The following is a 25,168-nucleotide window of genomic DNA, read 5'->3' on the forward strand; positions in this document are numbered from 1 at the left end:
AGACCCTTAATAAATAGAGCATTAATATGTGGTAGATTAGTCCTCGACTTGCCAAGTTAGAAAATCCGTAGAAAAAAGTTGTATTTGTCTTTAAAATAAAATAATTTTTTATTAATAGCAATACTTATGGACTTTTGTCTTTCTTGAAATTTATTTGGGACAATTTTATTTGTTGGTATCATATTCATTCTTAAAGTCAAAACAATATGATCAGCATTGTGACTTGTTAAAACTTCACATTTTATGAAATAATTTTTAAATTTTCAAATTCATAAACTTATGTCATTACAAAAGTTATTAGATTGATTAATATTTGTTGATAACATGGTGTACCGAAACACCATCGTTGAGTATTAGTTAGTGTAAAAAGAAACCAATAACAACTTTTATTATTCAATATATAATTTATTCTATTGAAAAATAAATTAATATTTTCTAAACTTGTAAATACATTTTCTTCTAATTTCTTACACCATTTTATTTGACAATATTTACCATTAAAAAATAGCAAATGACCATACTATCCTACAATATATATGATGTACAAAGTAATTTCTTATCTTGAAATAAATTATAGTTAGTGAGATAAAATTTAAAATATTTTTTTAATTTTCTTACTCAAATTTAATTTTAAATTTAGAATTGATTAACAACTCATCCCTTTTTAATTTCAATAAAAAAATAATTCGGTTAGATGCAAAATATTCAACATTTAATAATTTCAATCATTTAAATTTTAATTACCAAAAATTGGATTTAAAATTAATTATAAACTCAATAATCGATAATATATATATATATATTATATTAGTACGTAAATAATAATATCCAATGTATTGATTATTTTTTTTTTTGACAGAATTAATGTATAATCTATTGAGAATTGTTTTATTATCCAATATTTTTTATAAACTTTATTTGTAATATATGATAATAGTGATCTTATTTTTTATTATTATTTAAGAAATTCTTCATATTTTTTAATTATATAATTAACTTAATTAATAACCTTTATTATTATTTTTATACTAAAAAATATCAATTTATACTATTTACATATTTTCTTACTACTAATAAATAAGTATTTACACTATTATACTTTTTATCTTAGATGATGACTTAAGTTACTTATTTCGTATGTTAAATAATATTTTGTATGTTAAATTTATTAAATATTAAGATGAAAATTTTTTTCAATAAATTATACAAATAGTCATTATAGAAAAGAAAAAAATATATATCATATATAATAATTCTTGATATATATAGTTTGATACACAAAATATTTCTGAAACACATCCAAAATCATAAATCAGAAATTTAAATTTAAACGTTAAATATAAAATTAATTTTTTATTATCATATTCAATAAAAAGTTAAAAACTCATCTAATATTTCTTTTTTTATTATTTGTTGGATTTTATCGTTACTTATTTGAACATTAACGCTTTTAAAATTATTAAAATATATGTTTGTAAAAATTGGTTATCTTTTCAATTATTACACATCTAAAATTATTGACTTATATACAAAATATGTTTGAAACACATCCAAAATCATAAATCTAAAATTTAAATTTAAACATTAAAAATAAAACTATTTTTTTATATCTTATTCGATAAAAATACATCTAATATTTCTTATTTTTTGTTAATGTTTTTAAAATTATTAAAATGAATAATTAAGCTAAGCTTTTTAGATCTTATTCAATAAAAGTATATCTGACATAGAGTAAAGTATCATTTTTGTCCCAAACGTTTGGAGTAAGTTTTAAAGTTGCCCCTAACGTTTCAATAGTCCTATTTAAGTCCCTAATCTTTCAAAATTGACTCAATGTTGTTTTGCAGTTAAGGATCCGTTAATAGAATTGACGGCGGGACAAAATTGAGACGATTTTGAAATGTTACGGACTTAAATAGGACGAAAACGTTGGGGACAAAAAAGATACATAGAAATAAAATTTGGTTTTATCCTTTAATAATATCAATTTTTTACTGTATATAGTATTCAATTATTTTTTAATCACATCTAAGTAAATTACACTTAATTACACTACTTTCATTCAAAATAAATTTATAAAAATATAAAAAAAAAGATAATATAAAAAATATAAAAATATAAAAAAATTTATTTAGAATGAAAGTACTGTGATTAAGTATAATTTACTTAGATGTGATTAAAAAAAATTGAATATTATATACAGTAAAAAATTGATATTATTAAAGGATAAAATAAAAATTTATTTCTATGTATCGTTTTTGTCCCCAACGTTTTCGTTCTATTTAAGTCCCTAACGTTTCAAGATCGTCTCAATTTTGTCATGCCGTCAATTCTGTTAACGGATCCCTAATGTTAGGACAAAATTGAGCCAATTTTAAAACGTTAGGGTCTTAAACAGGACGATTGAAATGTTATGAATAACTTTGGAACTTCCCCCAAAAGTTTGGGAGAAAAACGATACTTTACTTTCTAACATATTAGTTCAAAATATGATCTCTTTTAGGAATTTTAGATGTGTGGATTAATAATTAAAACTCTTAAAATTTATTTTTTGTTAAAATTAAAATCTTCAATTTTACCGAATTTAATTTTTGAATGTGTATTTTAAATGCTAATATGTTAATAATTAAAAAAAAACTAAAACTGAAATAGAAATTTCAAATTTCAAATTTTAATTTTATTTAGTTTATATTTTGAATGTGTATTTAATTTTAAAAAAGCACTAAATTTTTTTAAATGTATTTATTTTAAAATTTTTTAATTATTATAATAAAAAACTGAATAAAAAATCACTTTTAAACGATATTTAAGTCCGTACTATATTTTTTCTCGACCCACAATTTTTATCTTTACACTGACTTTAGCCCACACAACCCGACAAAAATATGGGCCCACTATATAAAACGGGTTAAGGAAACGACCCGTGCTAGAATCTGCCTACACTCTCTCGCTCAATGGTCTACTGTATTACTTAATCACACATCTGCACCATTTGAATATTATATTATAAATCTCAACGTCTCTTCACGGTGCTGCAGCATGGAACAACAATGTGTCAGTTAAAGTGACTGGATCATTTGAAAACTTTCTTATAAATTAAATTGGTGCTCTAGAGCTTTTCTCTTTTAACTAGGGGTGGCAAGCGGGGAAGCCCGCCCCGCCCCGCCCCGCCCCGCCCCGCCAGAAGCCCGCCTTTTGGCGGGCTGGCCCGCCCCGCCCCGCCTAGTGAGGCGGTCTTAGAATCCTAGCCCGCCCCGCCTAACTGCGGGCTGGCGGGCTGGCGGGCTAAGCCCGCCAAAGCTCCTCTTTTTTTTTTTTTTTACTATTAACTACTAAGTAATATATATAATTTCACAATCATATTAATAAATTTATAATTTCTAATGACATAAAAAATTATATTTTTTATATTCACAAACATTAAAGTCTTTGTAATTATAAATATCTAATAAATATAATTATAAACCAAATTTTCATTCAAAATATAAGTATAAATATTCTCTCCAAAGCAAAATAAATATAATCCAAAATATAATTATAAATATTGTCTCCAAAATAACATAAACATAATTCAAAACACTCAATTTTTATCTTCATACTCTTGTAAGTTAGGTTGGGGGAAGTTAGGTATTGACAAAAAAATTGCAAAAATACCCCCTCACTAATAAAAACCTTAGCCCGGCGGGGAAGCCCGCCCCGCCCCGCCAAAGCCCGCCAAAACCCGCGGTTTAAGCGGTGCGGGTTAGGCGGGCTTTTGCTATTTGGCGGTCCCGATTTTCCAGCCCAGCCCGCCTTTTTGGCGGGTTACGCGGGCCGGCCTGGCGGGTTTAGGCCCGTTTGCCACCCCTACTTTTAACATATCATATCACATTTAAGTTTTAACTTTTAACAATGATATATCAGTTATGATGCACAGATACTACTACGTACACCACAAATTTTAAAACCTTATAAGATACGAAGTATACATATATGTAAGAATTACATTGAAGCGTTAAATATTTTAGTGCCTAAAATTATTCATGGGTGAATTTTAAGGAGACAATTTTATTATTAACTGGATGATAATTTATAAGGTGATGAGTTCTGCAAAAATTATGTTAAGAGGTTACAAGTTTTTTTCTTTTTTGGTCTTGAAGAGGTTACAAGTTTTTTCGCCCCATTTTTTGTCATATGCTTATTTAGACTGGGCCAAGAAACTATGGTATAGGCCCAAATTAAACCAAAAATGGCCCAAATCCGAAAACACCAAGGAGTAGAGGAAGCATTCGCACAAAAACTAGTAACGCAGCATAGCTGCAGCCACCGCAGACCCTTCTCCTCCGTCTGAATTCAGCTTCGCCGCCGCCGTCGATCACCGCTCATCAGACCACAGGCAAATCTCCTTTAGTTATAGCTTCTGTATATAAAGATTTCGAAAGTATTATTTTGCAGTTTTTTTTTCTTACTGTTGATTATGAAGTGTTTTTCTGTGAACCCTTGGATCAATTGAAGGAGTGTGTGTAGAAATGGCTGATGAGTCAGGAAAAGGAACTGAGAGTGTTGCTTCGAATCTGAATGAAGCTGAGAAGCCTACGATTCAACCTCTGAGGTTGCCCACAGCTGAAGAAATTCGCGGCCAAGATATTTGGAATAACTGTGCTGTGCGCAGTGTTGTTAGTGGAGTCATGGGTATAATCGTAATCATACGCTTTTTCCAATATAAATTTTAGCTTTAAATTCATATTAGTATAAATTTATTGCCTTTATTTTGGGAGTTTAATCAAACAATGCAGAGTCATGCCATGACAAGATAATAAAGGAGTTGTAGTGCAATTGTCAATGTTAAATATGTGATTTTGATATGCTTTAGGGTTATGATAGGGTTTGGAAGATGTTGAGGCATTGTGATTTTTTTTGAATTTGTTTTTATTGGGATTTATATGATGATGCTTTTTTTAGGAGGTGGACTTGGCTTCTTCATGGGATTGCTTCTTGGAGCATTAGACAGGCCTCACGAAGAGATGACTGGCAGGCAGGAGTTTATATATCAAGCGAAGCAGATGGGGCGGCGGAGCTGGGGTTCGGCCAAAGCGTTTGCTGTTATGGGTTTTATATTCTCAGCTGCAGAGTGTGTTGTTGAGAAGGTAGTATAATGGAGATGAAGAGGAACATATTTTGAGCATGTCGGGTTCCTTCTTACGCTTTGTCTCTTTGATATTCTTTTGCAGGCACGAGCAAAACATGACATGACAAATACTGTTGTTGCTGGGTGTATTACTGGAGGTTCAATATCAGCAAAAGGTAACCTTCTTTGCATTCATTTATGCCGTTGAAGCCTCACTAGATATGTAAACAAGACAGACTTGGATGCCTTGAAGTTCCAGTTTGTTTTTTATACTTTACCTTAAGAATTTAGAATATTTAGTTTCTTGACTTTTTTGTTGCTTGGAAGAATGTGTTTATACATGAGAAGTGGCAACTGAAGCCTAAGGATTTTGCATTCTTTGGTGGTAAGGTCCTAGACCTTTAGATAACCATTGAACAAAACTGTGGCTAGCCATTGATTTGAAGTCCTATCTCTAGTCTTATGCTTCTGTTTGGGAGATTGATAAACTTAGAAAGGTATTGATTTCAAGCTTTGCTCTGCCTCTGACATAATCTGTAGTTGTGAACGTGCAAATTACCTTAAAAATTTAATACTAGAGTATGTTTGGTTGGAGGATAAAAATGGGTTGGAAATTTCCAGGATGATCTGAAGAACTATAATTACTCTGATCCTAAATGTGGCATGAATACACTGTCTTCAGTTAAGATTTAAATGTTTCTTGTTTAGTTCAAAAATCTGTGCTCTGCCTTTGTTTCAGAATGTTTTGGTGTTGCTTTGTGATTGTAGGTGGTCCAAAAGCAGCATGTGCTGGTTGTGCTGGATTTGCGGCATTCTCAGTCGTTATAGAGAAGTTCTTAGACAGGCATGAGTAGCTACCTATTCAATTGAAGCCACCCAATTTTGCATTCATTAGGCATAGCGTGGATTTTCGTAGGATAATCTTTAGGGCGCACACAAAATTGTAGTATTTTATTTTACATTGATTATTGCTTATTTGTATACAATATCAATTGGTGGATGCATTCCTCCAATTCCAAACTAGATGTAACAAAACAATTTGGTATTAAGCAATTCAAATAGTTCCTTTAGCCTAGTGCGTTCATGTACCCTATTTAGGTGTAAGGTGTATTTTGATTCTCATATATTCTTATCATTAAGGAAGAATTGTACCCCATAAATTTTTCAACATCGTTTGGGGCCTATATCAACACTCTTATGGTCTTGCTTTTTACTCAACTCTTTCGAATTTGAGACTTTTAACATTTAATTAACTATCTACCTATTTTAATCCATTTACAGCATAGTTAACATTCTCCTAACCATTTACCTGATTATTCACACCTTAATATCTACTTGCATAGTAAAACACTTGAAGTCACCACCAATGGCAAGAGATCTAGGTTGTTTAAAGAAGAGCTATAAAGCTTTATTCAGACATGCAACAACACTACGCATACATTTGACTAATCAAAATGCAAACCCAGGAATTATTCCTGTGTTACTGTTACTGTTACTATTATTACTCTTACATGTTAAAGGCTATCCATACCATACAAGTTATTAAATCCTTTAATGTGTTAGTACTATATAGTATAACCCCAATTCCAAAATGTATACACTGAAATATCTACAAATCAGGGGTTCAAGCCTTGAGTTGTGGAAGGGTTAGAAGGGTGACTGGCTGTTGTAGCCTGTTGTGGTGGTTCATTTCTAGGAGGTTGAACAGCTGTGTTGGCAACATGTTGAGGTTCAGGCATGGTGGTAGTGGTGGTGGTGGTTGTGCTGTTGTGAACATCTTTATTGACTTCTGTACTGTTTTCTTGATTTTCTTGTGCTAAAACCTTCTCCATAGTTTTCTGTCCCACTTCCTCAGCAGCCTTAGCAACCTTGCTATATGCACCAGTCACCCATGTTGCCCCGGTTAACACATAACGGTTCTTCATGAGAGTTGATCCGGCAGTGCTCAGCGACTGCTCTGCCGCTGACATGGCAGACTTAGCCTTCTCGGATACTTGATACCTCTCATCCATTTCCTTGACCTTATCATTCACCAGCATCGAACCAGCAGTGATTTTTTCAGTGATACCAACCTTCTGGTCCAACGTAGCAACTTTCGACGAGGCAGTAGAAGTAAGCTGGTGCCTCTCATCAAATGACTTTGCGCGGTTTAATACGTCTTGGCCCAAAATGTAGCCCTTGGCCAGCATGCTACTCACTACATCCTCGGCTGTTAACAAACCAGATTCAGAAGTCACAGCATCTGCATTTGTGGTTCCTGTTGCCTGATCAGAGTAAAACTATGAATTTGTAAACATGGCTGACAAATATAATCATATTAATTGCCTAAGAAATCGAGGAAGCAGATAGTACAGTTGGGATTGTAGATGCAGCCGAGGCAGGTGCAACATAATCTGTAGCCAAAACTATGGTTATAGCTTGTCCAACCAACACAGCTCCCTACAGATACAAGATAGACTCAGCATGATAGAAGAGATTATAAGCGTTTTTTAGAGAACATTCCATTGCTAAACAGTAGCAATTCTGGTACAAGTTATAGGAGGTTTAATAATTTTATTATAACACAATTAGTTTAGCATTGCCAATATTACTCTAGGTCTCAATAAAAAGATGTTAATTATATGATCACCATAATGGATTAAAGACACATGTTGAATCAAACAAAGACTTAATAACAAGATGGGAGAGTAGGCACTAAGAAATGAATCTACCGATAGAAGAACTGCAGTTTCTGCTCCATCTGAACTATTGAAGGTAACATATGCAACTTTGGAATTATTCTCACTGAAAATTTTTAAAGCAATTGTTATATATACAAAGGAAAAAAAAAAGAAAGAAAAGAAACCAAACAATAGAAAATACAGAGAGCAGAACCAATCTGATATAAACAAACCTCTTTATTTCTATATGTTCTATTTTTCCAGGATATGTCAGAAATTCCTTCAAATCTTGCTCTGTTGCGCCTGAAGAGATGTTGCTCACTTTAACCGTTCTTGTCTGTTAACAAACAATGCAATTCATATTTTGAAGAACCAATCATTTTCAATTTTGAGGAAAATTATCTATTGAATTTGATAACATAATTTCCATGCCAGAAAGGAAAAATATTATGAAGAGAATCGTGAAAGAAAGTAATGAAGATATTAAAACAATAAAACCATATATGCAACTTAGAAACTGACCGCCATAGAGCTTATTGATTATTATTTGAAGCTTGTGCCTATGCAAGAGATGAATCAATCTTCACGAAAGATGATGATGATGATGATGATGATGATGATGAAGTTTTGGAAATTTGGTTATAGGAATTGGTAATGGCTATGGTCATTATTAAGGGAAGTGATAGTAAAAATTCTTATTGGTTTTATTTGATGATCGAATATTGAATGGTAAGTTATTTTAGCATTTGGAGAAGAAGCAATGGGTGTTGGTTGAGATTCATAGATACGTGGCAATGTTAACATGCGCTTCATAAAAGATGCTCTTACCAATCTTACAGCTGCACCGTTCACCTCTCCTCTTTCTTCAACACAAACCTGCGAATTACACGTGGAGGGCCCCACTCCTATATAAATAATATCATAACGTAAGCTTTAGGGGGATTGAGAGAACATGCAATTTCTTGTTTGGATTTTCTAAAAGAATTACACGTACCCCCATCAATAAATTTGAACACACATTTATACGAATTACGAGTTATGAGTCAAAACATAACCAATTGTGTCCACCACCTTCATTCGTATCTGGTCTCTGTTTTAAGCTAACTTGTTAATGAGTCTTTTTTATCTTTGATTTAGTTCATATAGAAATATAGGACCACACACATGCTCATTATTTTTGTACAGCTATGCGGAAGATAAGAGTGCTAGCTAGGCCAAGCTAGCTTTGCTCTTAAATGAGTTTTGTTCACTTCTAAGATATGATTGGATCACATGTATTTACTAATCCAGATGTTTGTTGATCTTAAACTTGACATTTTCAAAATACTAATCTAATTAAAATGTTCATATAATTAGTTCAATTATGAACATATATTTTCCTTCCCACAAATTTTTACAAGACCTTGTTATAAATTCTTAGGACGAATAAAAATATATCAACGACCCGAAAGAAAAATCTAAATAAAAATATAATTTAATTTTATGTTCTGTCCGTTCAAAACAATTTTATACACACATCTAATTACATAATATTAACAAGTATAATTAAATTTTATATTAATTGCCTAAATAGCTTTCTAAAAAAAATAGTAAAACATTTTTATACATTCATTTAATTACACAATACTATTTAATTACACAATACTATATTAGCAAAAATAATTAATTTTTAATCTTTTATATTAACTTCCTAATTAGAAATTAATAATCGAATTAATCCTTAAAAGATAAAAAAAAATTTCAAATTCGCCCAAAAATATTTTCTCAATCAAATTAATCTATCAAAAATTAAAAATTAATTATATTGGTCCTTCAATCACTCCATTAACAATTTTTGTCAACAATTAATGTTATAAAACGTTAATTAACAACATCCCATCATACATAATACCTAACATGTCTAATTGAACATTGATCAAATATGTTTATGAAAATCTATTAGTTCAATTTTTTTTCAATTACATAAACCCTATTCTCAATATAACCTAGCAATTAAATTGATAAATTTTCATAAACATATTTAGTCAACGTCCAATTGAATATGTTAGATATTATGTATATTATCAATCATTGACAGAAATTGTTAATGAAATAATTGAAAAACAAATATGATTAATTCATAATATTTGAAAAACCAATTTGATTAATAAAATTTTTTAGGGACAAATTTAAGAAAAATTCCATCTTTTAAAAATTAATTTGCCTATTAACCCGCCTAAATAGACATCCAAAAGAATATATATATATATATATATATATATATATATATATATATATATAATTAGACATCTGCTAATGCATCAAAATTAAACTTCAAAAAAATATCTTGAAACTAAGTATTATTTTGATCTGAGAATCTCACGAGTAACAGCAATCACCATTTTTTAGGATATTGGTTTTTCACCAAACGAACTTCATGTAATATGAAAATATATGACAAAATGTCGACCAAAATATTCATGTGATAGAACAAGCAGATTCGCATAGATCCTAATAAAAGTAACTCCTTTGTCCCCTGTAACCTGAACTGCTGAACCCCTCAACATAAAAACTTGTTTGGAAGTCAAGTTCGACAGTACATGGAGGTTGTTCTGGACCAACACTATTAAGACCCTTCAACCACAGCAAACGCTGCCAATAAGTCGCATAGTTCTGAATTGAATTATGTGTTTGGCTTTGACCCTTTGGCTATAGCCAAAACCTTAGATTAACAAGTTTTACCAATTTAATGCTATGGACCAACTCAGTTATGCAGTCATACAGAAACACCCCCACCTAAAACATTAACACATGATATGAGAAATGGAGAAAGATGAGAGATTAGGGTAAAACTAATAAAGTATAATTATACAGTTGATTGTACTGATAGTGATAAGCATCATGTGCTTGAAAGAACACACAGAACTGCCAAATTCGAAATACATGTAACGATATTCAAAGTTTGCAACTTTTTTATTAGGATATTGGCCCAAATTGACAAACAAAACTCTAACAATGGCAGACATACGTATTTGGGAGAAAGGAGAAAAAGAAAAGAGGGGGAGGGGGGGTGGACAAAGTAGTTTGAAGATATATCTGTCAGTTGTCTTTGTAGGAGAATGGCTTTATCTGCCCAGCAAGCAAAGGACCTCAACCACTGCAGGAATCATGAACAGAGAGTATTGGAAAATAAAATTTAGAGGACTCTAGCTGACTTTAAATTCTCTCGTCCCTAACTAATCTTTCTTCTGGGGGACTCAAGAAGACCCTAGAAATATAACAATGTAAAAAATCAACGCATGTGACTATGTGAATAGTATTAAGAAATGAGGAAGAAAGTATACAGTTTATAAAATAACTAAGCCTTATCACTCCATCCGTGGAGACGGCTATATGGATCAAATGACTTAAAAAGTGCAAAACATACCATTTATACATCAAAAAAAAAAAAAAAAAAAAAAAAAGAGATCAAGCAAGCTCACTCCCCCTCAATTCCTTCCTCATCTTCTTAACATAACACGAAAGTACATCTATACAAGTAAGTTCTCTTCATAAATATATATTTACAAACAGAGTCAGATGTTATTATGGACAGTCCTAATCAGCATGTATATCTCCATCGCTACAACTGCCACCAGAGTGACAACAAAACTTTAGACTATTTTCAAGGCAAATCAGCATGCTTGTTTTGATAACGTAAGCTTAAAAGTTTACCTTCAGTTGCAAGAAACATATATACAGAGTTTAAGACTTTGAAGCAAGAAGACCCATCTGTTGGGTAAGATGGTCCATATGCTGTTTTTTATCAGCAGCATTTTCCTGTTGAATCTCCTTTTCTGATGACAATTCCTGGTCACCAGTAAAATCACATCCCAAAGAGTTACACTTCACTTCATCTGTATCTCCAGTGAGAGGACTTGGCCTTAAAAACAATTCCCAGAATTCATCACCAATTCCAGGAAGCTTAGAAACTCCATCTGCATCAGGTGAAAAAGCATTAGCTTCAATAGACTCTGTTCCATCCAAAACAGTTGAGATCATTTCTAGATCCTCCATATTTGCAGTGTCAGACCCCACAAAACTGAGATCAGGATTCATGAAGCTGCTTTCAGTTCCAATCCCTTGGACTTTACCAAAATCTAAAACACTGTCTTGGCATTTCTGAGCATTTAATTCTGGAAATTCAGCTGCTTTGACACAGTCAGGAAACACTGCTGGTGAAGATTGAACCTCAGATCTGCTACTGGTCATTCGACTGACGGGAAATTGTGGTTCTATAGGCACATATGACTGTCCAGAAGTTTGTGGATGTGGAACCTCGGAAAGGGTAACACCAGATACTCGAGTGGATGAACTACTGCTATCTAAAGGAATGGCAGTAGGAACATCATCTATAAGGAATGCATCCGGGCTCTTAATTGATGAGTCCATCCTCGTAGAGTTGTTCATTTGCAAAATCTGGCATAACAATGATTTTGCTGCCTCATTTATAGAAGGCTGATACTTGACAACACGACCATCAAGAGAATTATGGAGATGCTTGTTGGCTAAACTATCTTCATCCTGCCTGTGGAGCCTCCTCTTTTTATTTACTCCAGTGATGTGTCTATTACTTTCATTCTGTTGTACAAATTGAGCCAAGAAGCCAGGACTATGCATGGCTTTTGCCAGGAATGACATCATCTGTTGTTGTCGCTGCTCCATTACCTGAACTCGTTGCCCAACAGTTTGCAACTGGTTATCAGTTGTTTGCTGCTGCTGTCTTAACCTAACAAGTTCCTGCATAAGAACATTCTTATCCCTTTTCAGTCTTTCAATCTCTTCCTCAATCCCAAACTTCCCAACTTCAACACAAGCCCCACCAACAGGTGTGTTCTGCACCTGAGATGGTTGCTGAGTACTACCATTTACATGAGAAGTTTTCCGCCTACTAATACTCTTTAAAAGTTGCTTTTGTCCCTTTAAAAATCCTTCATTTGCAAATTCCCAGCGGTCAGGGTCAACTTTTCTAAAGCCCTGCTTGTCAATCAGAAAGAAGAAGACTAAACAAAGAGTAGGAAAAAGAGATGTGCATGCTACATAAAAACATTCAGCATGCATGATCGAAGTTAAACATACAGTGCTAACAAATGCATAAAAGTGAGAAGAAATGGCAGAGACACCATCATCATCGTGGCAATGGCAGCAACTAACATGGAACTAAGGGCTAAGTGATGAAGATTATTCGATACCATAAAAAATAAAAGAGGAAAGAAAAGCTACCCACCTCCTATCATATGGGACTTTATTTTTTTGACCAAAACACGGAGACATTCCATTCCCATGACTGTAAATTCCAAATTCCAATCTCGAAAGCAAGAATGGGAACGTTAACAGTATTCACAGGTCAGTGATCCTGGAAACATTTGCTCCGAACCAAATGCCTCCTGCTGTTAATTCTCTTTGCTCTTGAGCTGCTAATTACATCCTATTGCAATTATCACTATCATTTCGTGATTAACATGTTTTACTCCAAATATAAGGGAGAAAAAACAAAATTCAGCTAAGCTTAACCTAAGATGCAAACCCCAGACAACGTTAAAAACAAAAAAGACAATAAACAAATATCCAAATCTATTAAAGCCAAGCATGCACAAAAAGAGAAAGATTCAAACTGAGCTGCAAACCATATAAAGAAAGAAAAAAAATCATTGACTCATAACAACACAAGTTCATCAAAACCTTTTGATCCTACACAGTAATAACAGCTGCACCACACAGATCTTACGGTAATCACAAGCGAAATCTACGACGCAAACGAAACCCTAAAAAACAGATAGCTTAAGAAATTGAGGGTTTCTGAAATTGAATTTACGTATGTGTTAAGCTGCCTGACGAAGCTGGAGAAATTGTTGTGCTTGAAGTATTTGGGCAAGATTCGGCTTGCGAATTCGGGAACGTTCCAGACGACGAAGCTGTTGCTGTTATCGCTCCACGAAACAACCGAGTCAGTGGACGAGTCATCCACCATGTCGTACGTCTTGCTCAGAAACGGCGCCACACCGTTCACGTTCGCCGAAGCCATAGCCAAAAACAAGATCAAAGGAATTAATAGATGATGTGTGTCTATAAATATAGGTATATAAAGAGAAAGAGAGAGAGAGAGAGAGAGAAGATGAAGAAGGAGACAAGAGATATAGGAAGAAATGAAAGAGGGAAAGGGAAAAGACAAGAGAGTGAAGCGGGGAGAGAAAAGGGTTTTGCTAGGGATTTCGATTTCCGTTTCGATTTTGATGCTTTTGCTCTATTTGCAACTTGTTCACCGTTTCTTTTTTTTTTTTTAGTAATTATTAAATAAGAATTTTAGAAATAGACATTTTAATTTTAAAAAAAAATTAGTACATATATTAATTTTTAAAGTTTTACTTTAATAGATAAATAAGTTTTTAATTTATTTTTTTTAGAATAATTATTTAGATTAGTCCTCAAAAATTTTAAAAATAGATATTTTAATCCTTAAAAAAATTAATATACAAATCAATTTTTAACAACTTTTTCAATCAAATATAACAATTTTTCATCTAAAAAATAAAATTATTATTATAATATTTCTTTTTCTCTCGTAAAAGATCATTAAAAAAATATTATTTCGGTTATTGACGTTTAGAACCAATCTTAATTTAGTTCTAAATATTTTATATTTATTTTAAAAAATTTTAAATGAGTTTAACATTATTTTATCATTCAATTTATATAAATAGTTATAAAAATAAATAATTTTAAAAATATTATTATTAAATTATATATTTTTTTATATTCAAGAAATATAATCAAAAAATTTTTGTAAAAATTATTCCTTTCAATTTTTTTATAAAAAAAAATTGAAACTCTATTCATCAATCATTAATACTCCATAATAAAAAAAAAATTTATATTAGTAATTATTAGTGAGTCAATTTTACCTAGTATAAAAGTCAAATATTATTAACTTTTAAATTTATTAATTGTTCATGTTAAATTTAATAGTAGAATAATATTAAATTCATTTAAAATTTTTTTATGTTGATATAAGAGGTTTGACACTTTTTAAAATTAAAATAAGACATTTAAAATGTTAGAGATTAAATTAAGATTTAACCCAAATATTAAGAACTAAGATAATATTTTAACCTAAAAAAAATAATATATTATACTAAATAAAGTAACCATCCAATAATTATAATTTTTTCAAATTCTACAATTGTCCACAAATGATAACAAGCTTATTGTTCCAAAATAATTTACAATATTTTTATTTTAAGATAAATAATAAAAAAATTATTAAAAAAATAAAATATAATTTATATTTACCATTTATACATGCAATAACAACAACAACTAGGGGTGTATATGGGTCGGGCCACATCGGATTTGCCTTAACCTAGACCCGACCCGAAATATAGACCGGGTCTAATATTTGGACCCTAACTCGATCTTAGACCCGATGAAACCTGCGCACATTCGGGCCGGATGAAAATCGGGTAAAAACCAGGTGAAAATCGGGTCTTTAGCATGTAAAAATCACCTAATCTCCAACCTTTATTTCACAATTCACATAGTAAAATTCACTTAAAAAATATAACAAGAACCAACCATTCTCTAAAATTAAAGTATAACCATAATCAATACTAATATTGTCTAACACCAAATATTTAAATCAATGCAAATAACACAATATTATGCATTAGTGTAAAGTCTTATGCATTTTAAACATAAAACATTAACTTATAATTTTATAAATGACTAATAACACAAAATATTAAGGTTTACAATATTTAAATTCCACATAAAAATAGCCAGCATCTAACATAAAATATTAATTGTATACGACAACCGGGCCATCGGACCGAGTTCGGGTGACCCGAGTTATGGACCGGACCCGACCCGAAATAATGATCGGGTCTATCTTTGAGACCCTTACCCAACCCTATACCCGATGAAATCACACTAAATTAGCTCCTAAAGTGTTCGGGGCCGGGCCGGGCCATGTATACCCCTAACAACAACAAAGTCTTGTCCTACTAAGTGGGGTCAGCTATATAAATCAAACAACACCATTGTGCTCTGTCATGTATCATGTCTACAGAGAGACCGTTTACATGTAGATCTCATTTGACCACCTCATGGATGGTCTTCTTAGGTCTTCCTCTGCCTTTTGCCCCTTGTCCATCTTCCATCTCATCCACCTTCCTGACTGGATATTCTATCGGTCTTCTTTTTACATGTCCAAACCACCTGAGACGTGATTCAACCATCTTTTCCACAATGGGTGCTACTCCAACTCTCTCCCTTATATCTTCGTTTCTTATTTTATCCAATCGCGTATGACCACTCATCCATCTCAACATCTTCATCTCTGTCACACTCAACTTATGTTCGTGCTCCCCTTTAGCCGTCCAACACTCCGTACCATAAAGCATAGCCGGTCTTATAGCGGTGCGATAGAATTTACCTTTAAGTTTTAAAGGCGTTTTTTTGTCGCTTATAAAACCAGATGCACTTTGCCATTTTGACCAATCTGCTTGGATCCTATGATTTACATCCTGTTTAATCTCTCTATTATCCTGTATAATGCACCCAAGATACTTAAAACTTTTAACTTTTCGTATGATATTTTCTCCAATCTTCACCTCTATATTAGGGTTTTCCCTTCTCAGACTGAACTTACATTCCATATATTCCGTCTTGCTACGACTTATGCGCAGACCATACACTTCTAAAGCTTCTCTCCATAACTCCAACTTCTTATTTAGGTCTTCCATTGACTCTCCTATAAGGACGATATCATCAGCAAAAAGTATGCACCATGGCACAGGCTCTTGGATGTAATATGTGAGTACTTCCAGGACTAATATGAAAAGGTATAGACTTAAGGATGATCCCTGGTGTAATCCTATACCAATAGAAAATTTCTCTGTCACACCACCTTGAGTCTTCACACTAGTTGTGACCCCATCATACATGTCTTTAATTGCATGAATATATGCGATCCTTACTCTTCTCTTTTCTAAAACCTTCCATAAGACCTCCCTTGGTACTCTATCATACGTTTTTTCCAAATCAATAAACACCATATGTAGATCCATTTTATTATTACGATACCTCTCCATCATCCTTCTTAATAGGTATATTGCTTCAGTGGTAGATCTGCTTGGCATAAATCCAAATTGGTTCTGTTACTTGTGTCTCTTTTCTCAACCTCCGTTCTATCACCCTTTCCCATAACTTCATGGTATGACTCATAAGTTTGATCCATCTATAATTTCCGCAACTTTGTATATCCCCCTTATTAGATAGGTATCAATGTGCTCTTTCTCCACTCATCAGGCATTTCTTTAACCTTAAAATCTCATTAAAAAGCTTGGTTAACAAGTTGATGCCTTTTTCTCCAAAACTCTTCCAAACCTCAATCGGGATATTATCAGGTCCTACTACCTTACCATTTTTCATCTGCTTTAGAGCCTCTTTTATCTCGAAGTCTCGGGATCCTTCGATAGTAGTCAAAGTTTTGATCTTCTTCCCTTGTGCATAAAAAATATTTATCACATAATTAATATAATTGATTAGTTATAGTTAATGTGATTAAACATAATATCACATAATTTAATATTTATCTCAATTAAATTAAATTAAATTAATTAAAAAATATTTTTAAAAACATGCCACATTAGCTATTTTTTTTTAAAGAAACTCAATTTTAAATTTTTAATAATAGATAATAAAAAATAAAAAATACTATTTATTTAGAATCCAATCTAACGAAGTTATAGAATCTTTGTGTTGCATTATACCATGAAAAAGATATAAGATAAAAACTCATTAAATTAATAATTAAACATTATTAAATAATTTAATATATTTAAATAAATTATTATTTAATAATTTTTAATTATTTAATTTTACCTGGTAAATTTTTATATAATAAAAAATTTAAATTTTTATTTTTACAAGATCCAATAATAAATATTTATTTTTATTTTTGTGCAAGCTCCACTTCCCAACATATCTTACGTCCTTCTTTGGCTTACAAATACCATATTATTCCTAGGGAAAATCAGAGCATTGTTCAATTATCCACTAGTTCTCCATCAATCAGTCCTAGATTCATCTCTACGCCATGACAAATAGCAATGATGGAAAGAGCCTGGATAGAGACGAACTGATTTTGGCGACTGAGCTTCAAAACAAAATGCTGACGAGGCTTGGACAGAAACACTGTACTCCTTGGAGGAGTGCGCCGCCATGATAAAGGACGTGGACGAATGGCGATGCCTACAGAAACTTTGTGGAGTTCAAAAAGATAGTGACTTATTTGACGCCGCCTTTTAAACTTCAACCCAGCAGTCTTGGAGTGCATAATTTCAGACTTGACACTTGTCTGTTTTAATAAATAATAAAAAACACTGAACTCTAAATCTTATTATGTGTCACTGTGCAGTCTTTTTATTAATTTATATTATTATTTATTAAAAATAATTTAAAATTTAATTTATATTTTGACATTATTATAATATATATATATATATATATATATACACACACGTAATTCATGTATTGTCATGATATAGTGTTGTGTGTGCCGTGTATCATAGATAACAATATCTGTGTCATTATATCATAAATAACAACATTTGAAATAATTAAAGAGCTTAGTTGACTAATAAATTAGCAGATAATTATCACTCGACTCTCAACCTTACTGAGCATATAGAAATAAAGTTCTCAAACTTACGAGAGAAGAGTTGATACGTAGTGGACACTTCCAGTAAAAAAAGATTAAAGTCAATAACGTTGATGGCTCAATACTCAGTAAATCAGCCGGAGAGTGAGCGAGCATGCGGCGGCATCATTTGTAGGTCAGAGGACAACTTTATATCTGAATTTCGATGAACATTGGGACCTGAATGATTATTAGGGCAGAGTTTGTGGAGCTTTTATGCAGGAACTAAACTCACAGTAAAAATGAAGATTTCTAATTTAATTAATCTGACGTTTAGACTTTAGGTGTGTTGTTGGTCTGTTTAAAAGCAAAATTCCGAGCAACACATTGGAGCATGCCGAGTTGCATGGGCATGCATAATAATAATAATAATAATAATAATAATAATAATAATAATAATAATAAAGCTTGTTACTCCAGAAATAAGAATAGCTTTAGACATCTAATAATAATAATAATAATAATGTTATAATAATAATAATAATTCTTGTTACTATATATTATTGTTTTTGTTATTATTAGTAATAGTATTATTAATATTGTTAATATGATTATTAACATAATTTTAGTGTTTTTTTTTCTTAATTACAAAACATTAAAATTCTATATGCTAACTTCCATTCTTTCTTTAATAACCAAGTACTAAAATTTCATATAATTTTGGAGTACATCCTTATTTTAGTTAATGAATTAACTTTATTTAGTTTGTGTTAAAAATATATTCATTAATAAGTAAATATTTAATATCATCATAAAAATTTAATTTGAATAATTAGAGTTGAACAAGGCAAGTATGCTTGCCAATGTCCCACAAATATTATGTATGTTAATTCATATAATATATTTATAAATTTTGATACCTAATCCAGGAGACAAAAATAATTACCTAAATTTATTAACATCATATATAAAGAATAAAGAATAGTATACAAAGTAAGAGAATTACTATCTACATGTGTACTCATAAATATTTATTTGTGGTGGAGAAATTTTTAAATATCTTATTAATTTTCTGATAATATTTTTTAATCCAGCAATATAAGTATTATTAATTTATTATAGATCAAAGTTTATTTTATTTAAACATTTATGATTGATTAATAAATTATTATTGTATATATATATATATAATAAAATTTAAATTTTTTATATATTTATTTAATTAAATAAATGAGTGAATTTTTTTATCAATTAAAATTAATTATTAATTAAATTTTTTATTTTTAATAAGATAAAAAAATTACAACTATACTAGATATATATAAAAATTATTAAGATAAAATACATATTAAAATATAAGATATATTAAAAATAAATTAAAATATATATAATTAGTGTTTACATTGTAAAATATATCAATGTATATCTATAAAAATGGTCGTAGTACCGTGACTAATAATTCCATAAATGATATGTATAGGAATTTTTGTTGGCACCTTAGAATTTCACGCATACGCAAATAATACATATGGTTAGATAGTTTTACAAAGTCATACTTACAAACTTACACAAAATGACAAAATATTTAAGATTAATAAAAAATAAAAAATTAGTAAACAATAATTAAAAAATTAATATGATAATAAATTAATTATAATTATTTAATTTAATAAAATAAATTAAATAAATAAATAATATCTAATAATTATAATATTTTAAAAAATTATTGGTAAAAAATATAAGATAAGAAAATAATGTAAATTAAACAAAATCAAATTATTTATTTCAATAATTAATATAATTGATTAGTTTTTGTTAATATATTCAAATAAAATATTAAATAATTTGATATTTATTTTAATTAAATAAAATAAATCATTAATTATAATTTTAAAAATTAATTAATCAAAATACAAAGACAAAAAATTAATGTAAATTAAAACAAATTAATTCAATTATTTTAATCAAATCAAATAATTAATTTAATTGATTAGTTAGAGTTAATGTGGTTAAATATAATATTAAATAATTCGATATTTATTTTAATTAAATTAAATAAATAAATAATTAGCATATTTAAATAAATCAAACAAATTAAATTAAAAATTTTAAAATTATACCAAATTAGCTATGCTATTAATCGAAAAAAAAAATTTTTTTTGGTGACTGAAAAAAAATAAATTTTAATAATATATAACAGAATCTAATCCATTGAAGTTAAAGAATCTTTGTTTAGAATCTAATCCAAGTTAAAGAATCTTTATTTTAAATTGTATAATGGATAGGATATAAGGTAAAACTTCATTTAGAATGGTTAAATATTTAATATATTTGATTAAATTTTTATTTAATAATTTATAACTATTAATTTTACTTAAAGATAATAGCATGTGAATTTATATCAAAATCCAAAAGAATCTAAATTTTACTTTTTGATGTATTCTAAATTTCTAATTTAATTTTATAATATATTAATTTACAAGATCCGATAATTATCTTTTTTCCTTTATGTGCAGGCACCACTCCAAAGAGAAAATCATTATTTGATTCTTCGAATCCGATAAAAAGGGGGCCAAAAAAAAAAAAATCAAAAACCCTATTATACTCGAATTCCACTCACCGACTCCTTCTCCCAGATTCATCTCTCCGCCATGGCAAACAGTAGCGACGGCGAAGTCGCCCAGATTTTTAGCAAATTCGACAAGAACGGTGACGGCAAGCTATCTGCGGCGGAGATCAGCGAAGTGTTGGTTGAACTCGGCTGCGCCACCACGCCGGGTGAGATCTGTCGCGTGATGGACGACATCGACAAGGACAAGGACGGCTACATTGACCTCCATGAATTCACTGAGTTCTTCCGCCGCCGCATCGGCCGCGACGATGAGGAGGCAGAGATCCGCGAGGCGTTTGATATGTACGACCTCGATGGGAACGGACTGATATCGGCAAGTGAGCTTCAGGCGATGATGACGAGGCTTGGGGAGAAGCACTCCTTGGAGGAGTGCGCCGCCATGATAAAGAACATCGATACCGATGGCGATGGCAACGTGAGTTTCGCGGAGTTTAAGATGATGATGACACGTTAGGGCGCCTAGGCCTTTTGAATTTCAACAGAAAAAAGGAAATCAGTCTTCGAATGAATGACTGATATGCAATATTTTAGTGGTAGTAGAGGATCTTAGAGTGTCTTTGATGTGTGTTTCTTGTTTTTATTTTTAATAGTTTTTAAGATTTTACGTAGAAAGCTACTTTTATTTATTTATTTTAATCTCCAAATGATGTATTTACAAGGAAAGTTAACACTTAATAGCATGTTTTATCCACGACCTAAAAAAGTTGAATGTTATATACTTTAATGTTAGGATTTGTTTATATGATTTTTCAATTTTTTTAACAACATACATCTAAACAAACCTTTAATAAATAATTTTATGGGTTTTTTTTTATTTAAATGCGCATGTAAAATACTTTAATTCTCAAAATGCGCATGGTTTAAAATATTTTTGAAAATGCATACTCTTATTTCTTGATCGACGTTTGCAAAATGGATTTTAACATCATTTCACTCCAGGTGCCACAAAATAGACAAATCATATCAGGTTCAGCTCCCACGAGATGGCTAACCCATTTCTTTGGTGGCAGCAGTGAAATGGAAGGAATAACTCAGGAGTGCCAGGCGCGAAATGGGGCCACTGCGAAGATGAGTTGTGAAATTCATCCAACCTATTAAGGTTTTCTTCCACATTAATTTCACTTCTACTCATTTTTATGAATTAAAAAAATATTCCTCCAGCACAAAAATTTTTTTTCACCACACCAACAAACACAACTATCCCCTACACCCCACTACTTCTCTCCTGTTTTTTAACCTTCGAATTGGTCCCTTCCCTTCACCCCCTTTTATATTGCTTTACTCACAAGAGTACAATAAATTGCCTCCCAATCAACCCAATGCATGCTCGTATGGGAACTGTAATACTGGAAGTTGCTGCCTTTACTGACCGCCTACCCATTTCGTGTCTGCCACACGTAAGGAGTGCTATTTCGTGTGTGCCTCCTATGACTTGCCCAATTCGTGGCTGTCATATGTGATATGGGCCATTTTGTGTGTGCCATAGGTGAAATGAAGCATTTCGTGTGTGCCATGACCGAGGTGATCCATTTCGTGTGTGACATGGCTGAGATGATTCATTTCATGGTTGATACAATTGCATGGTTTGTGTCAGTCACCAGAACCCATTTCGCGGACACCCTCCATGATATGCCTCTTATTTCCATTACGTCTGTGATCCTTACGAGTTGGCAGTGCGTATTTTCAGAAAAATTTCAAATCGTGCGCATTTTAGGAATTAAAGTATTTTACATGCGCATTTAGGTAAAAAAGCCTAATTTTATGAATTTAAAAAAAAATCGTGTATAATATTGTTTAACTTCAAGAAAACTTAATATAACTTATCATTGATAAAATACTCAACATAATCTTATATACTAATATTTGCTTAATTACAAAAATGTCTAACAATAATAGCATTAAAAAAATAAGACTAATAAACTTCAACAACGTCTTCTATAAAATTGTATAAAAAATTCTAGCTCACAGGTTACAGAGCGTAATAAGACTATCATAACTCATAAGTGCTAATCAAAATACATTCATTAAAAGAAGATTTATAAATGATAATATTCTTATCGCACATGAGTTTATCCATTTCCTAAAGAATAAAAGATTTGGAGAACAAGAATTTGCTTTGATGTTAGATATGAATAAAACGTATGATATGGTAGAATAAAATTTTATATAGGCTATTTTAAAGAAGATGGGTTTCTGTCAGAAGTAGTGAGTGGACTGGTTAAAAGAATGTGTGAGCATGATCTCGTATTCTGTTATTATGAATGGACAACCTCATGATTTCTTTAAGCTATGTAGAGGATTGCGCCAAGACAATCCTCTCTTTTCCTATTTATTTTTTGATTGTGTAAATGGTCTATCCTATTTGAAACACAGAGGAGAACAGAGATACAAAGTTGTGAGTTTGAGACTAACTCGTAGATGTCCTACTATTAGTCATCTTTTCTTTGCATACTATTCTATCCTATTTAATAGAGTCTTGGAGAATGTGTGCCACAATTTAATGAATGTGATACATACATTTTCACTAATTAGTGGTCAAGTAGTCAATCTAGCCAAATTTTATGTATTTTTAGCCACAACATTCCTATAAAATCTAGACAGCACGCACCTAGCTTCAATTTTATAGGTTTCTCATGTAAGTAATCAGGACAGATACATTTGGCTACCCGAAGTGATTAAGAAATCCAAGAGAATCTCTTTTAATTATGTCAAAGATAAGGTTTCCAACAAGCTCCGACAATGGAAAACGAGCTTTATTATCGATGAGTGGTAGGGAGGTATTCATTAAAACGGTAGCGACAACTATTTCTATTTACACACTTAGCTGCATCAAACTTTCGGAGATACTCTTGGAAGAGATTCACCATATGATAATGCAATTCTAGTGGGGACAAAAAAAAGTGGAGAAGAACATGTATTGAGTTACATGGAGTGCCATTTGTAAACCAAAGCATCAAGGAAGGCTAAACTTTAAAGGTATCAGAGCCTTAAATTTAGTAATGTTAGATAAGGAAGGATGGTAACTACGGACAAAATCCAACTCATTAATTCATTGAATCTGTAAGAATAAATATTTTTGATACTCTGACTTCTTACATACAGAAATTGAAAATAACCCCCTATCGAATTGGAGGAGTTTATTGGAGAAGAGGAAGGTTTTGGAGAAATTGAAAATAACCCCTCATGAATGTTATATGCTTTAATGTTAGGATTTGTTTATGAGTTTTTAATTTTTTTAACAACTTAATAACATCTAAACAAACCTTTAATATATGATTTTATGAATTTTAAAAAAAATCGTATATAATATTGTTTAATCTCAGAAACCTTAATATAATTTATCATTGATAAAATACTCAACATAATCTTATATACTAATATTTGCTTAATTCAAAAAATGTCTAACAATAATAGCATTTAAAAAATAAGACTAATCAACTTCAACAGCGACTTCTATAAAATTGTGTAAAAAATTCTAGTTAACTGGTTATAGAGCGTAATAAGACTGCTATTAGTGCTAATCAAAATACATTCATTAAAAGGAGATTTATAAGTGATAATATTCTTATCGCACTTGAGTTTATGCATTTCCTCAAGAACAAGAGATTTGGTTAACAAGAATTTGCTTTGATGTTAGATATGAATAAAACGTATGATATGGTAGAATGAAATTTTATATAGGCTATTTTAAAGAAGATGGATTTCTATCAGAAGTAGTGAGTAGACTGGTTAAAAGAGTGTGTGAGCATGATCTCGTATTCTGTTACTGTGAATGGACAACCTCATGATTTAATTAAGCTATGTAGAGGATTGCGCCAAGACGAACCTCTATTTTCCTATTTATTTTTTGATTGTGCAAATGGTCTATCCTATTTGCTCCACAAAGGAAAACAAAGTTGTGAGTTTGAGACTAACTCGCAGGTGTCCTATTATTAGTCATCTTTTCTTTGCAGATGATTCTATCCTATTTAATAGAGTCTCGGAGGATGTGTGTCACAATTTAATGAATGTGATACATACATTTTCACTAATTAGTGGTCAAGTGGTCAATCTAGCCAAATTTTATGTGTTTTTTAACTACAACATTCCTATGAAATCTAGACAGTATGCAG

General features: G+C 31.1%; 4 protein-coding genes across 5 annotated transcripts; 2 read left to right on the plus strand and 2 right to left on the minus strand.

The window, feature by feature from the left end:
* Positions 1-4,273: 4,273 nt before the first annotated feature.
* LOC130969762 (mitochondrial import inner membrane translocase subunit TIM22-4-like) lies at positions 4,274-6,224 on the plus strand. The gene is made up of 5 exons (XM_057895645.1): positions 4,274-4,375; positions 4,495-4,671; positions 4,942-5,126; positions 5,211-5,283; positions 5,876-6,224. The coding sequence occupies exons 2-5, from the start codon at positions 4,509-4,511 to the stop codon at positions 5,959-5,961; spliced, it is 507 nt and encodes a 168-aa protein (XP_057751628.1). The 5' UTR covers positions 4,274-4,375; positions 4,495-4,508; the 3' UTR covers positions 5,962-6,224.
* Positions 6,225-6,464: 240 nt separating this feature from the next.
* LOC130969692 (binding partner of ACD11 1-like) lies at positions 6,465-8,584 on the minus strand. The gene is made up of 5 exons (XM_057895538.1): positions 8,290-8,584; positions 8,001-8,104; positions 7,819-7,891; positions 7,460-7,546; positions 6,465-7,371 (listed from the first exon to the last, which is right to left on the minus strand). Exons 1-5 carry the CDS (start codon positions 8,293-8,295, stop codon positions 6,724-6,726), a joined length of 918 nt encoding a protein of 305 aa, XP_057751521.1. The 5' UTR covers positions 8,296-8,584; the 3' UTR covers positions 6,465-6,723.
* Positions 8,585-10,565: 1,981 nt separating this feature from the next.
* LOC130968929 (heat stress transcription factor A-1b) lies at positions 10,566-13,985 on the minus strand. Of its 2 annotated transcripts, none has more exons than XM_057894435.1 (3): positions 13,601-13,985; positions 11,461-12,762; positions 10,566-10,903 (listed from the first exon to the last, which is right to left on the minus strand). In XM_057894435.1, the coding sequence occupies exons 1-2, from the start codon at positions 13,808-13,810 to the stop codon at positions 11,491-11,493; spliced, it is 1,482 nt and encodes a 493-aa protein (XP_057750418.1). In that variant the 5' UTR covers positions 13,811-13,985; the 3' UTR covers positions 10,566-10,903; positions 11,461-11,490. The 2 variants fall into 2 exon arrangements, with proteins under 2 accessions (XP_057750418.1, XP_057750419.1); XM_057894436.1 differs by lacking the exon at positions 10,566-10,903 and adding an exon at positions 11,212-11,374.
* A 7,000-nt stretch (positions 13,986-20,985) lies between these two features.
* Positions 20,986-21,736, plus strand: LOC130970625 (calcium-binding allergen Ole e 8-like). The gene has a single exon (XM_057896760.1). It carries the CDS (start codon positions 21,076-21,078, stop codon positions 21,508-21,510), a length of 435 nt encoding a protein of 144 aa, XP_057752743.1. The 5' UTR covers positions 20,986-21,075; the 3' UTR covers positions 21,511-21,736.
* Positions 21,737-25,168: the final 3,432 nt, after the last annotated feature.

The sequence above is a fragment of the Arachis stenosperma genome, chromosome 3 (genome assembly GCF_014773155.1).
Source record: "Arachis stenosperma cultivar V10309 chromosome 3, arast.V10309.gnm1.PFL2, whole genome shotgun sequence".
Classification (NCBI taxonomy): Eukaryota; Viridiplantae; Streptophyta; class Magnoliopsida; order Fabales; family Fabaceae; genus Arachis; species Arachis stenosperma.